The sequence below is a fragment of the Girardinichthys multiradiatus genome, chromosome 10 (genome assembly GCF_021462225.1).
Source record: "Girardinichthys multiradiatus isolate DD_20200921_A chromosome 10, DD_fGirMul_XY1, whole genome shotgun sequence".
NCBI classification, from domain to species: domain Eukaryota; kingdom Metazoa; phylum Chordata; class Actinopteri; order Cyprinodontiformes; family Goodeidae; genus Girardinichthys; species Girardinichthys multiradiatus.
In genome coordinates, this window is record NC_061803.1 from 11,455,963 (window position 1) to 11,468,730 (window position 12,768).

At 39.2% G+C, this 12,768-nt stretch overlaps 1 protein-coding gene across 4 annotated transcripts; it reads right to left on the minus strand.

Annotated features, from left to right (window-relative positions):
* Positions 1–90: 90 nt before the first annotated feature.
* Positions 91–8,716, minus strand: LOC124875490 (CD63 antigen-like). Of its 4 annotated transcripts, XM_047377695.1 has the most exons (8): positions 8,488–8,716; positions 7,955–8,189; positions 2,525–2,713; positions 2,347–2,421; positions 2,091–2,195; positions 562–699; positions 394–477; positions 91–219 (listed from the first exon to the last, which is right to left on the minus strand). In XM_047377695.1, exons 2-8 carry the CDS (start codon positions 8,075–8,077, stop codon positions 148–150), a joined length of 786 nt encoding a protein of 261 aa, XP_047233651.1. In that variant the 5' UTR covers positions 8,078–8,189; positions 8,488–8,716; the 3' UTR covers positions 91–147. The 4 variants fall into 4 exon arrangements, with proteins under 4 accessions (XP_047233651.1, XP_047233653.1, XP_047233652.1 ...); XM_047377697.1 differs by lacking the exon at positions 7,955–8,189 and having other exon boundaries at positions 8,488–8,713; XM_047377696.1 differs by lacking the exons at positions 7,955–8,189; positions 8,488–8,716 and adding an exon at positions 5,504–5,830.
* Positions 8,717–12,768: the final 4,052 nt, after the last annotated feature.

Sequence of the window (12,768 nt, forward strand, 5' to 3'; positions counted from 1 at the left end):
CCCGATATTGCAAAGACGATATATTTGTGGATTGTGCCTTTTTTTTCCCAGCATTTCATAAATCAGATGATATAGAAAGAAAAAAACATATGATGTTCACACAAATTTATTTGTTTGTTGATATGTAAGGATGGCTGAGATAGTAGATTAGTTGATATTCTCATAGTTTTTTTTTTTAATGTCCAGACAAAGACACACGCCGACTAACACTCCAAACACCTGCAATGGATAAAAGTTTGAGTTAGATTCAGTGAATAAAATAATTTTGCATTGCTAAAACGTTGCTTACAAATAATAACACCAACTTTGAATTTGCTTAAGTAGGAAAGTATTTATACTTAAGCAACATAATTGAAGGTGCCTGAAGTCATGTTAAAATTAAAAGCAGTTTACCTCTGTGATTCCAAGAGCAATGCAAACACTACCGACCCACACCAGATTATTCAACAGAAAGTGCTTTATAGCTGAGATACATCCCTGAGAAAGAAAACGGAGAGCTGAGCTGTTTATCCTCAGAAATGTGTTAAGACTCTTAAAGTAAAATATCTCAGCAGAGCAGACCTTTTTGTGCGCTTTATCCTTGTCGTGTCCACAGCCTTTTCCTTTCTTCAGGCAGCAGGAATCTGGCACAGCATCATGGTTTTTCCAGCCCACACTTCTGGACCAGTCAGTGTAAGAGTCGGCACCACAGCAGCTGAACTGCAGCAAAAGTTAAAAAGGTTAAGTTTAGCAGTTAGAAGTTACATCAGAGCTTCTTAAAGGAAGTTTCAGGTGGCTAAATTATATTTTGTTAGTTTTAAGAAGAAAGAAAGAAAGAAAGAAAGAAAAGAAACATCCACCTTTACATACACTCATAATTGCTGTATACTATAATTTGGGGGTTTTAAAGATACATTTGGACCAATTTTCAAGGGTGGACTAATAATACAACAAACAATTTTTTTGTGGATTCTCTCTAATCCACATGGGATCAATATTAAACATACAATACCCACATCCGTGATATTTTGTAAAATGTCCTTAAGCAGAGTGCACCTTGAGCATAAAGTTTCTTAGCCCTCAATAAACTTCTAGCTCAAATCTTGTGGGATATTTAACTACTTTTCTCGGGAGAAACGAAAGAGCTTATTTAAACTGGTTTCCTGGACGGATCCAGTTTAGTAGATACGTTTTTTCAATTAGATTGAGATCAGAAGTTGGCACTGGCAATTTCAGAAGCTTAACGTTGGTTTGTTAACTTCATTTCAAAACCAGTTTTGATGTGTGTGAAATCCTTGTCCTGCTGGAACATGAAATTTGGTCCAAGTTTCAACCATCTGATCCAAACGGTCTTCCTCAGATGAATGGAAATCGATGGTTATGTTCAGGAACGACCCAACTACTAGAAAACCAGTGTAAATACCCACAATGGCACTAGACACTATGTAAGATAGTTGATCAAGAAAGAAGGTCCTGTTGCAAAATCAACATCTTCAAATTAAAAATGAAACTTTGTCATTGCTGACAGGAACAAACCAAAACATTTTCTTGTCAGACAAGAAAGATTGAGCTATTTGGTCACAATGCTCTATTGAGAAGTCAAGAAGAAAGTGTTAAACCTAGGAACATTGTACTAGCTGTCAAGCATGGTAGTGGCAGAAGCGTATTGATGGCTACAAGAAATGTGTGTTCAAGATGAATATATTTGTACATGTATGTATTATTTCAGTCATATGTGGATTTGAGAAAATTCACAATAAAGTCGCACTTGTGCACCCAATACTTCTTTGTAACATTAGTCAAATATGTACAATCTGTCAACCCTGCAAAAAGAACAGCTTAAATAAATGAATAAATCATTAAAAGACTAAAACTGATTTCTCACATTCAGATTATAAGTGCATGTACATTTTTCACAAGATCTGTACTTGGTCCAGCTCCTGGTAATAGTTTCTATTAAAAGATTCATTTTGAAAATAGCTGAGTGACATTTTAGTCATAGAGGTATTAGTTTATAGTTTTAATTTGGAATACACCAGGAATCATTGTGTTGCTATCTCTGTTGTTGTACACATATCTTTCTCTTCAGCCTTTCAAGAATTTTTTATCACCTTTTCCTGGATTCTGTTCATGGCGTGTCTGTCCTTCGGGCTGTACTGGTGGACCACTCTCCGAGCTTGGGTGTTGATGCCGCTGTTCATCTGCAGAAGAGCAGTCTGCAGAAAAAATGTAATTAAAACAAATCCACGATGGCACAAGCACTTTATTAAAGGTAATATCATATTTTTTAAACCTTCAGATACACCCTTCATTTTTTTGTACTTTACTGTCAAAACATTTTCTGCAGGAAGGATTTAAGTGCCTCACCCTGCTGCGAAGTATATAAAAGGCAGCTCCTGTAAATATCTCCAAAAGGATGATGATTATCAGGATGCAGATGAACTAATCCGCCAAGAAAAAGAGAGAAATTAATCATCCTTGGTTAAACTTTAGTCACATTTAAAGGACACAGTCTCAAACCTATTTGGGGACATTCAGTACATACACTAGCCACTATGGAGGACTTATTCAGGAACGCCCCAAGATGTCCCAGAAGGGACACAAGGGCGATGGTGACGCCCACTGCAATCAGGACGATGGCGATTTTGGACATGCCGCTCCCTGCAAACGTGCCAATCTGTGAGTAGGTCGAGTACTGGAGAGCTCCAATTGTGATGAGGGCAACCCCAGATACCTGAAGGACAAAATGAAACACATAAGAACACTGCTGTGGCAATATTAGAGATGTATTGACACTCATAAACCAGTCAGTCTCATAATCTATCAAAAATCATTCAGAAGGTTGAATTCTTTTACCTTTCCATTGAGCAATCTCTATGATATAAACAGAAGAATCAAGAGCTTTCTTTTGCATATCTCTTAGGATTTAAAATATATTTCGAATCAACGCTAAAATTACTACTTCATCTAAAGATTAAAAGAAAAAGAACAAAAAAGTAATCAATTGAATGAAGAATAAAATGTATTGTTAATCTCACTAAGATCTACTAAATTGATGAATTAGGCAAAACACAGAGTTCTAGCAGCAGAAACATCTCTAGAACAACTGTTAAGAGGAGACTGTGTGAATCAGGCCTTCATGGTAAAATAGCTGCTAGGAAACCACTGCTGAGGACAGGCAACAAGCAGAAGAGACTTGTTTGGGCTAAAGAACACAAGGAATGGACATTAGACCAGTGGAAATCTGTGCTTTGGTCTGATGAGTCCAAGTTTGAGATCTTTGGTTCCAACCACCGTGTCTTTGTGTGGCGCAGAAGAGGTGAACGGATGGACTGTACATGCCTGGTTCCCACCGTGAAGCATGGAGGAGGAGGTGTGATGGTGTGGGGGTGCTTTGCTGGTGACACTGTTGGGGATTTATTCCAAATTGAAGGCATACTGAACCAGCATGGCTACCACAGCATCTTGCAGCAGCATGCTATTCCATCCGGTTTGCGTTTAGTTGGAGCATCATTTATTTTTCAACAGGACAATGACCCCAAACACACCTCCAGGCTGTGTAAGGGCTGTTTGACCAAGAAGGAGAGTGATGGGGTGCTGCACCAGATGTCCTGGCCTCCACAGTCACCGGACCTGAACCCAATCGAGATGGTTTGGGGTGAGCTGGACTGCAGAGTGAAGCCAAAAGGGCCAACAAGTGCTAAGCATCTCTAGGATCTCCTTCAAGACTGTTGGAAAACCATTTCAGGTGACTACCTCTTGAAGCTCATCAACAGAATGCCAAGAGTGTGCGGAGCAGTAATCAAAGCAAAAGGTGGCTACTTTGAAGAACCTAGAATATAAGACATAATTTCAGTTTTCACACTTTTTTGTTCACTATATAATTCCACATGTGTTAATTAATAGTTTTGATGCCTTCAGTGTGAAGCTACAATATTCATAGTCATGAAAATAAAGACAACTCTTTGAATGAGAAGGTGTCTCCAAACTTTTGGTCTGTACTTTATATAGAAAGACATCTAATGCAATCTTAAAAGGTTGATCTCTCTTTTGGTTGAGTAAAACCTTAATGAATTATAAAATTTGTTCTCAGTTCAAAGAATTTAAGAATACTTATAGAAAAATCTTGCTACACAGCAGTGTTCATATAAACACATGAAACCAAATGATCCCAGTTCTTCCGCCTGCATACAGAGATAATCAGGGACCTATATATTAAATTGTCCAAAATTACACTGAAATCAAATATAAAACAGGGGAGAGGTGAAGTGTATTCTTAGCAGTTTATGGTAACCCACCAATGTGGAATGTCTCCAGGGTGGACTCTGTTTGACAGGGACTTAGTTTAACATATGAGGATATTATTTTAAGCCCATATCAAAATTACAAATTGGTGCACTAATCTGGAGGAATCTCATGCTTATATCCCTTTGCTATTTTAAGCAAAGTCTTTTCTACAGGCTCATGTTTTAGGTGTTTAAAATCATTCGTTCAGGCATTCACACCTTACTATTCTGGTCCCTCTCAGCATATAGCTTTAGCTTAGAAAGGCGCTCCAAGCCTCACCTAAGCCTCAAGACCCAATGTGTAATCAGACACTACACAGGCCTGCACATTGTCTTCAAGGTAATCATTTGGGACTTTTTTATTAATCATTGTCTCTGTCAGTTTACCTGACCATGAAGAGAACAAGTAACACTGTCTATATTTTGTATTTTGTGGATTCTTTCCCTTTCCTTGGTTCATTTATAGAAAACCATGAGACCTGGGAAATTTTTTTAATCTTTTATAATAAACTACTGATTGATATAAAAATACGTGTTGCTTTCTATACAGCCCTTAGTAGACATTTGGTGCATTGTTATACTTTCACCTGTAATATGTAAAATACATTCATCCATCAATTCTCTATACCTGCTTCTTTTGTACAAAGTCGCAGTGGAGCTGGTGCCTATCTCCAGTTGTCTACAGTTGAAAGGCAGGGTACACCCTGGACAGGTCGCCACAGGGCAACACAAAGACACACAGGACAAACAACCATGCTACACTCACTCATACCTAAGGGCCATTTAGAGAGACCAATTAATCTAAGAGTCATGTTTTTGGATTGTGGGAGGAAGCCAGAGTACTCGGATAGAACCCACGCTTGCATGGGTAGAACATGCAAACTCCATGCAGAAAGACCCCCGCCCAGGAGTCAAACCCAGAAACTTCCTGCTGCAAGGCAACAGTGTTACCAACATCTCCACCATGCAGACTCTATGATATTCATGTCACTTAAAAAAATACAGTTCTTCCTTTCTTCCTGCTAATTAATCTTTTTCTTCAATACTTGCAGATATTAGTTTTTTATAATTGTTTGATATATCAATCAATTTGACCAGCACATCTCCTAACACAACCCTTGAAAAGTAAAATTATTCGCAGTACTCACCAAGAAGATAGCATTGAAGAAAATGAACCAACATTTGATGCTGCAGAAAGAACACATTGTGAAACTAGGAGATTTATGGAAAATGCTTACGCTTAAATGGAAATAAAAGAAAAGCTTTATATGTTCCTCTGTGGAAGCGTGACAACAGCTCACAGTCTGGGCTCTCAAAGTTATTCTAAAATGAATCATTCAGCTATAAGAAAATGAGCGGTGGTTTGAATACATTTAAACTGAGGTATCAGATCAAAAGGCAGAGTTACTTTTAATACATTTGCATTGTAGCAGCACACAAGGCTGAACGAGAGGTGAACTAGAAAAGTTAATCTTAGCAGCTGGTGGTAGCCTTCCATAAATGGCAAAATGTTGAGGCACTGGGGACCACACAATTTCCTATTTAATGAGGTGCAAGTGAAAAACCTTTGCCAAAAAAAACAATTATCTCATGTCTCAGACTATCTAAATTACAGGTCCTTCTCAAAACATTTGCATATTGTGATAAAGTTCATTATTTTCCATAATGTCATGATGAAAATTTAACATTCATATATTTTAGATTCATTGCACACTAACTGAAATATTTCAGCTCTTTTATTGTCTTAATACGGATGATTTTGGCATACAGCTCATGAAAACCCAAAATTCCTATCTCACAAAATTAGCATATCATTAAAAGGGTCTCTAAACGAACTATGAACCTAATCATCTGAATCAACGAGTTAACTCTAAACACCTGCAAAAGATTCCTGAGGCCTTTAAAACTCCCAGCCTGGTTCATCACTCAAAACCCCAATCATGGGTAAGACTGCCGACCTGACTGCTGTCCAGAAGGCCACTATTGACACCCTCAAGCAAGAGGGTAAGACACAGAAAGAAATTTCTGAACGAATAGGCTGTTCCCAGAGTGCTGTATCAAGGCACCTCAGTGGGAAGTCTGTGGGAAGGAAAATGTGTGGCAGAAAACGCCGCACAACGAGAAGAGGTGACCGGACCCTGAGGAAGATTGTGGAGAAGGGCCGATTCCAGACCTTGGGGGACCTGCGGAACCAGTTGACTGAGTCTGGAGTAGAAACATCCAGAGCCACCGTGCACTGGCGTGTGCAGGAAATGGGCTACAGGTGCCGCATTCCCCAGGTCAAGCCACTTTTGAACCAGAAACAGCGGCAGAAGCGCCTGACCTGGGCTACAGAGAAGCAGCACTGGACTGTTGCTCAGTGGTCCAAAGTACTTTTTTCGGATGAAAGCAAATTCTGCATGTCATTCGGAAATCAAGGTGCCAGAGTCTGGAGGAAGACTGGAGAGAAGGAAATGCCAAAATGCCAGAAGTCCAGTGTCAAGTACCCACAGTCAGCGATGGTCTGGGGTGCCGTGTCAGCTGCTGGTGTTGGTCCACTGTGTTTTATCAAGGGCAGGGTCAATGCAGCTAGCTATCAGGAGATTTTGGAGCACTTCATGCTTCCATCTGCTGAAAAGCTTTATGGAGATGAAATTTCATTTTTCAGCACGACCTGGCACCTGCTCACAGTGCCAAAACCACTGGTAAATGGTTTACTGACCATGGTATCACTGTGCTCAATTGGCCTGCCAACTCTCCTGACCTGAACCCCATAGAGAATCTGTGGGATATTGTGAAGAGAACGTTGAGAGACTCAAGACCCAACACTCTGGATGAGCTAAAGGCCGCTATCGAAGCATCCTGGGCCTCCATAAGACCTCAGCAGTGCCACAGGCTGATTGCCTCCATGCCACGCCGCATTGAAGCAGTCATTTCTGCCAAAGGATTCCCGACCAAGTATTGAGTGCATAACTGTACATGATTATTTGAAGGTTGACGTTTTTTGTATTAAAAACACTTTTCTTTCATTGGTCGGATGAAATATGCTAATTTTGTGAGATAGGAATTTTGGGTTTTCATGAGCTGTATGCCAAAATCATCCGTATTAAGACAATAAAAGACCTGAAATATTTCAGTTAGTGTGCAATGAATCTAAAATATATGACTGTTAAATTTTCATCATGACATTATGGAAAATAATGAACTTTATCACAATATGCTAATATTTTGAGAAGGACCTGTACATAGCCCTATCCATGATCTAGCTTAATTTGAATTGCTAATTTAGCTGTTTTGTATATTTCTTTGTTGCTGCTCATTTGATTTCGGTTTTCCACACATTTTAGCCATTTTGTTTCTCTTTTTATAAAATGTTATGTTACTTTGAGCAGAGCCATCAGGACTCTTGCCACCTTTGACTCTGTGTTGATGTTAATGCTGAAAGGAAATGCAGGCAAATCTACCCCTAGTAAAGATGTGTAAAAGGCGTTTGAATAAAAGCATATTTATTTATTGCAGTGGCTTAATCTTATGCTAAATATTTAGAAAAATTAACAAATACCTCTTTACAAAATCTCTTTAGATCTTCCAGAGTTCTGAGTAATTTATCCGCCCTTCCAGGTTTTAATAAACAGAGACTGGAAATTGAGTTCACCATAGAATGAAGCATAACACACAGCATAACAGTTTCTCTCTGTCACAGCTTAAACCTTTTCTCCGGCATTTGGCTCCTGAGTAGCTGCAGAAAACCTAGTCCGACTCCAACAGTCTGGAAAAGAATAGAAGCCTCCAGCCTGAGCACAGCAGTCTCCATCTGAGTTAGCGCCAGGCATGCCTGAGTTTTCTCTGTTCTTCAGATATGTTTTTGCTTCAATCTCCTCAGTTTTCCTACTGTTTTCTCAGAGCTTAAGCCAGACACAACAGTCTGAGAGGGGGCTACAACATCTGGCAAGAAAAATATAAACAGCACTTTGTTACTTTGTAACAAACAGAATTATAGATATGAAGCAAAGTTGTTTTATCGAACAGCTTAACATCCTGGACATCTAAAACAGCCCAAAAAACAGTATGGCAATTGTATTAATTAATCACACATATTTCTATTTGTTTAGTTCAAGAAACAATCATAAAATAATAAAAACAAAAAACAATAATGAACCGCACTATTGAAAACAATATTTTTCATCAGTATCAACATGCTCATACAGTACAAGAGAGAACTGCTTGTAGTTTTGTCGCTCACCATTTTTTCGGGTTCCATCATTTTTGGAGACTGTTTTCTGGAGACATTGTCAGACTCTTTGCTCAATAAACAGATCCCTTATAATCCTGAAGAAAAACTTTGTAATCTTTAAATGTATTTTAAACAGTTGATATTGTCACCTGCTGTGCATCTGTCTATTTACTGTTAAGGTAATCTGTCCTGCTCTGTTAGCTGACATGTAGCCCCATTTTAATACTGACTGTAGAAATGTGCCTTTCTGATATGATTGTTTACCTAAGACCTCCATGTTGTGAACTACTTCCCCAGTCTGTGAAGGGCTATAAAAAGCTTGTGTTTTCCTGTTTACAGCAGGAGTGGCAGACTGAGAGACTGGTTTAGTTGTATCCTCTCGTACTCGTACTCGTCGTCTTCCGCTTTATCCGGGACCGGGTCGCGGGGGCAGCAGACTCAGCAGAGACGCCCAGACGTCCCTCTCCCCAGACACCTCTTCCAGCTCCTCCAAGGGGAGCCCAAGGCGTTCCCAGGCCAGCAGGGAGAGACATAGTCCCTCCAGCGTGTCCTGGGCCGTCCCCTGGGCCTCCTCCCGGTGGGACGTGCCTGGAACACCTCCCGAGGAAGGCGTCCAGGAGGCATCTGGTATAGATGCCCCAGCCACCTCAACTGGCTCCTCTCGATGTGGAGGAGCAGCGGCTCTACTCCGAGCCCCTCCCGGATGGCTGAGCTCCTCACCCTATCTCTAAGGGAGTGCCCGGCCACCCTACGGAGGAAGCTCATTTCAGCCGCTTGTATCCAGGATCTCGTTCTTTCGGTCATGACCCAAAGTTCATGGCCATAGGTGAGGTTAGGAACGTAGACCGACCAGTAAATTGAGAGCTTCGCTTTTCGGCTCAGCTCTCTCTTCACCACAACGGACCGGCACAGCGCCCTCATTACTGTGGCAGCCGCACCGACTGTCCGTTCTCCTTGTTAAGTGATTTTATTAGGGTGTATTTGTTTTTTCCATTAACACACTAAACCATTATAGCATCATCTCCTTGGCCAGTGCTGATCCAGGATTCATCACAGAATCCCACTTTCATTGGATAATGTGCAGACCATGACTGCCTCTGTTTAGCCCAATAGAACCCTGTTTCCTTCTGTTTAGGCATTAATGATTTACACTGGGTATCTCTAGTTTAAATCCCATTTCCTTTAGCTACTTCTATCAGTCTCATCCCAGATGTTGACACCTGTTTCTACCCATGTGTGTGTCATTTCTTTCGTTGTGCATCTTCTGTTTTTGTGACACAGATTTTGAGTTTTATGTCCTGATGCTTTCATATCTTACTTGGACAACAGTGACTCGCAAGTGTTTAAAAGATTTTTTCTCTATGTTTTGTTACATTATAGCTTTAAACTATGTTTAAACTATGTTTAGTCCTCCATTGTACGGAGGCCTTAGTCCTCCGAGCATGTGTCACGCACATAACCCCCGTGCCACCCTCGCCACACCCCTAAACTATGTATTTTATTAGGATTTTATGTGGTGGACAAATATGAAGCAAACCAAAATTATAAAGAGGAACTAAAGTGACACAAGATTTTCCAGGTTTAACTAATAGAAATCTGAAGCTCACTGAACCTGTGGCAAAACTTGAAAATCAATGTTCATCCAATGTGACTGAACTTGAGCTGTTTTGCAAAAAGACCAGTCTCCACATGTGTACACATGTACAGCTACAAGCTACATAACCTCTTCTGTCTAATCAGCAAAAGGTGGTTCAACAGAATGTTCACTTGGAGGGGTAGAGTAAGATTTTTATTGAATGTTTCAAAATCTTGCATTAGTTTTTTTTCCACTCCACAATGATGCTCCACTTTGTGTTGCCCTGTCACCTAAAATCCCAATAAAATACATTCAATGCTGTGGTAAACATGAAGAAATACACATAAGTTCAAAGGGCAAGAGTACATTAGCAAGACTGGTAACTAATCAGTCATATCAGATTTAATTTCACTGGAATATTTGAATACTAAACAGATTTCTTCTTAACTAATTCAGGAACTATAATCCAAAAAGTAGAGGGCAAACACAAAGTTGTGTGTAGTGAGACTCATTTAATGGGAAGAAAACAAATCCTTTGTGTACACTCGTTTTGTCTGGAATCTTCTTACTGCCACCTCTCTGAAGTTTTATCTGACTGCATGCAGAGAAAATTACACAAGTTATAAACAATATAATTTAAGATTTATACAGCTTACTCTGCATCAGGTAATTTCACAATGCATAGTATTATCCAGAACATTGCTCATTACACTCTATGGCCATCCAGGGTGAAAGGTCATCCACAAGGGGGTGCACCCTGTTCCTATACAGCCTTCCAAACACAAGGACACATCCTTTATGTATAAAGTCTGCCTATTGTTTCATTGTTTTGGACTGATGGACTATTGTGGAGTCCTCAATCCTTAGAGCAAGTTTCTGGAAATGAGACAGATAATAACTTACAGAGATATGGCATGTCTTTGAAGGACTCCATGAGAACAGGATGTCAAATCATTACCATAGTTGGAGTACTCGGCGTTCAGAAAGTTTGTCCTTCCCACGCTGCAAAGCTTTTCCTGTTTGGAATTCCAAAGGAATTGGCCAAACTTTGGAACATTTTTATGTGATAAGAATAAATCTTGTGAAAGCACAAAACAGTTTGAGGCAATAAATTAGTCCATGTGTATTTGTCCATTATTACTGATTAGATCTGAGTGGAGCACCCAGGAGAAGCAGTTTAGTCTAAAATTCTGGATGCCCATTAGAAAAATTTCTGATGGTATTGTCAGTAGGCAGGGAGATAGGGAGAAACTGCTGATCGATAAATATTACATGCAAACTTTCAAAGGATCAACAATATACAAGAGAAACACGTGGAAACTTTAATGCAGTTTATTTTATTTTGCAAAACATAAATAAAAAGATGACTATCTTTAGAGAATCATTTTAATCATCCCTGAACTAAAGAGAAAAAAAGGGGAAAACTTCAACAACCCGTTTTTGAACATAAAATGAACTGTGGAATATTTCTCTTTGTATTTATGTGAGATTCTTCCTGAAATAAACAGATTTCTCCAGAAGATTTGATTGTGTTTGTTGTTGCTTATATATGTATTAATATGCTTAGACATATGAGCCCGAGTAATGAGGCGTCTAAAAGTGAGCAGAACCAGGGTTTTACAATGCTGTGCAGAGCTGCAAAAAATGATTTCATCTTGGCTTCATCATTCCTCAGCTGGCTCTGCTCCATCAATCAGCGTGCTTTTGGTGCATGTTTGATTTCTGAAGAAAACGATGGCCATCTGCTACATAGTACCACTTACACACACACATAGTAGGCAGTTTAAATATTTTGTTTAACTACATTTCTTAAATCTTGCTCCAAACATCAGTGAGCAAAACATTTATCGGAAGTTATAATGCAGCATTAGCTGTAGTTTTACACTGGAAAAATAGTCTTTGTAGTAAATTACCAGCAAATGAATGTTGCCTGTATTTCTTGTTATTTTGAATTAATCGGTAGTTATTAAAACACTCTACCTTCCATGAAACATTTTACTATTTAGTTTGAACACTGCAAACATTACCACATGGGTTTCATATGGGTTGAAAAATGGGTCCCAAATGGGTTACATAATGGCCCCATGTTATTCATCTGTCAGGCTATGGCTTGTCTGAATCATTGCCAACTCTTTTTCTTTTCCCTCTTTAATATCAAACACTCAATAAGCCAATCTGATTTGATGCTACATAACTGATTTGCGAGCACAGTAAGAAAATAAAAGGTGTCTGTTCGAAGATAGAATAAAGAAATACGGGATGACTCAAGACTTTTACACAGGTTATGAGTGGACTTAATAGCTAAAGAAAAGTATATGCAGAAAACTTTAACTGTAATTTTACAGTCAGATTTAGCTGTGCCATGTCAGCCTCCATGTACAACAAATGAAGTGAAAGGAAAATACATCACGTCAGTTTATGCTAATAAAAAAAGGACAAACAGGTAATTTGCCCCTGCAAAATTATTCATAGCCCTTGTATATTTTTGCATTTTGTCATGTAACCACAAACTTCAACTTTTTAAAGTTTTAAACAACCAGAACAATGTAGTAAATATTTGGATCGAATTTAATGCTTTTCTGTTGTTTTCTTGCAAATAAAAAAGGAAAGAATGTGGCGTGCATTTATATTCAATATTTAGCTCTGGTGATATGTATTGATGTGAACCTCCACCTCAGTTTCAAGCCCTCAGAAGCCTCTAACAGGTTTTCTTC

Excerpts from the sequence above, each read along its gene's own strand:
- LOC124875490 (XM_047377694.1), bottom strand. The coding sequence starts at position 5,602 with ATGATTCATTTTAGAATAACTTTGAGAGCCCAGACTGTGAGCTGTTGT. Across the intron at positions 2,714-5,413 it reads TCTTCAATGCTATCTTCTTG|GTATCTGGGGTTGCCCTCAT; the intron begins GTGAGTACTGCG and ends TTTGTCCTTCAG. Across the intron at positions 2,196-2,346 it reads TTTATATACTTCGCAGCAGG|ACTGCTCTTCTGCAGATGAA; the intron begins GTGAGGCACTTA and ends TTTTTTCTGCAG.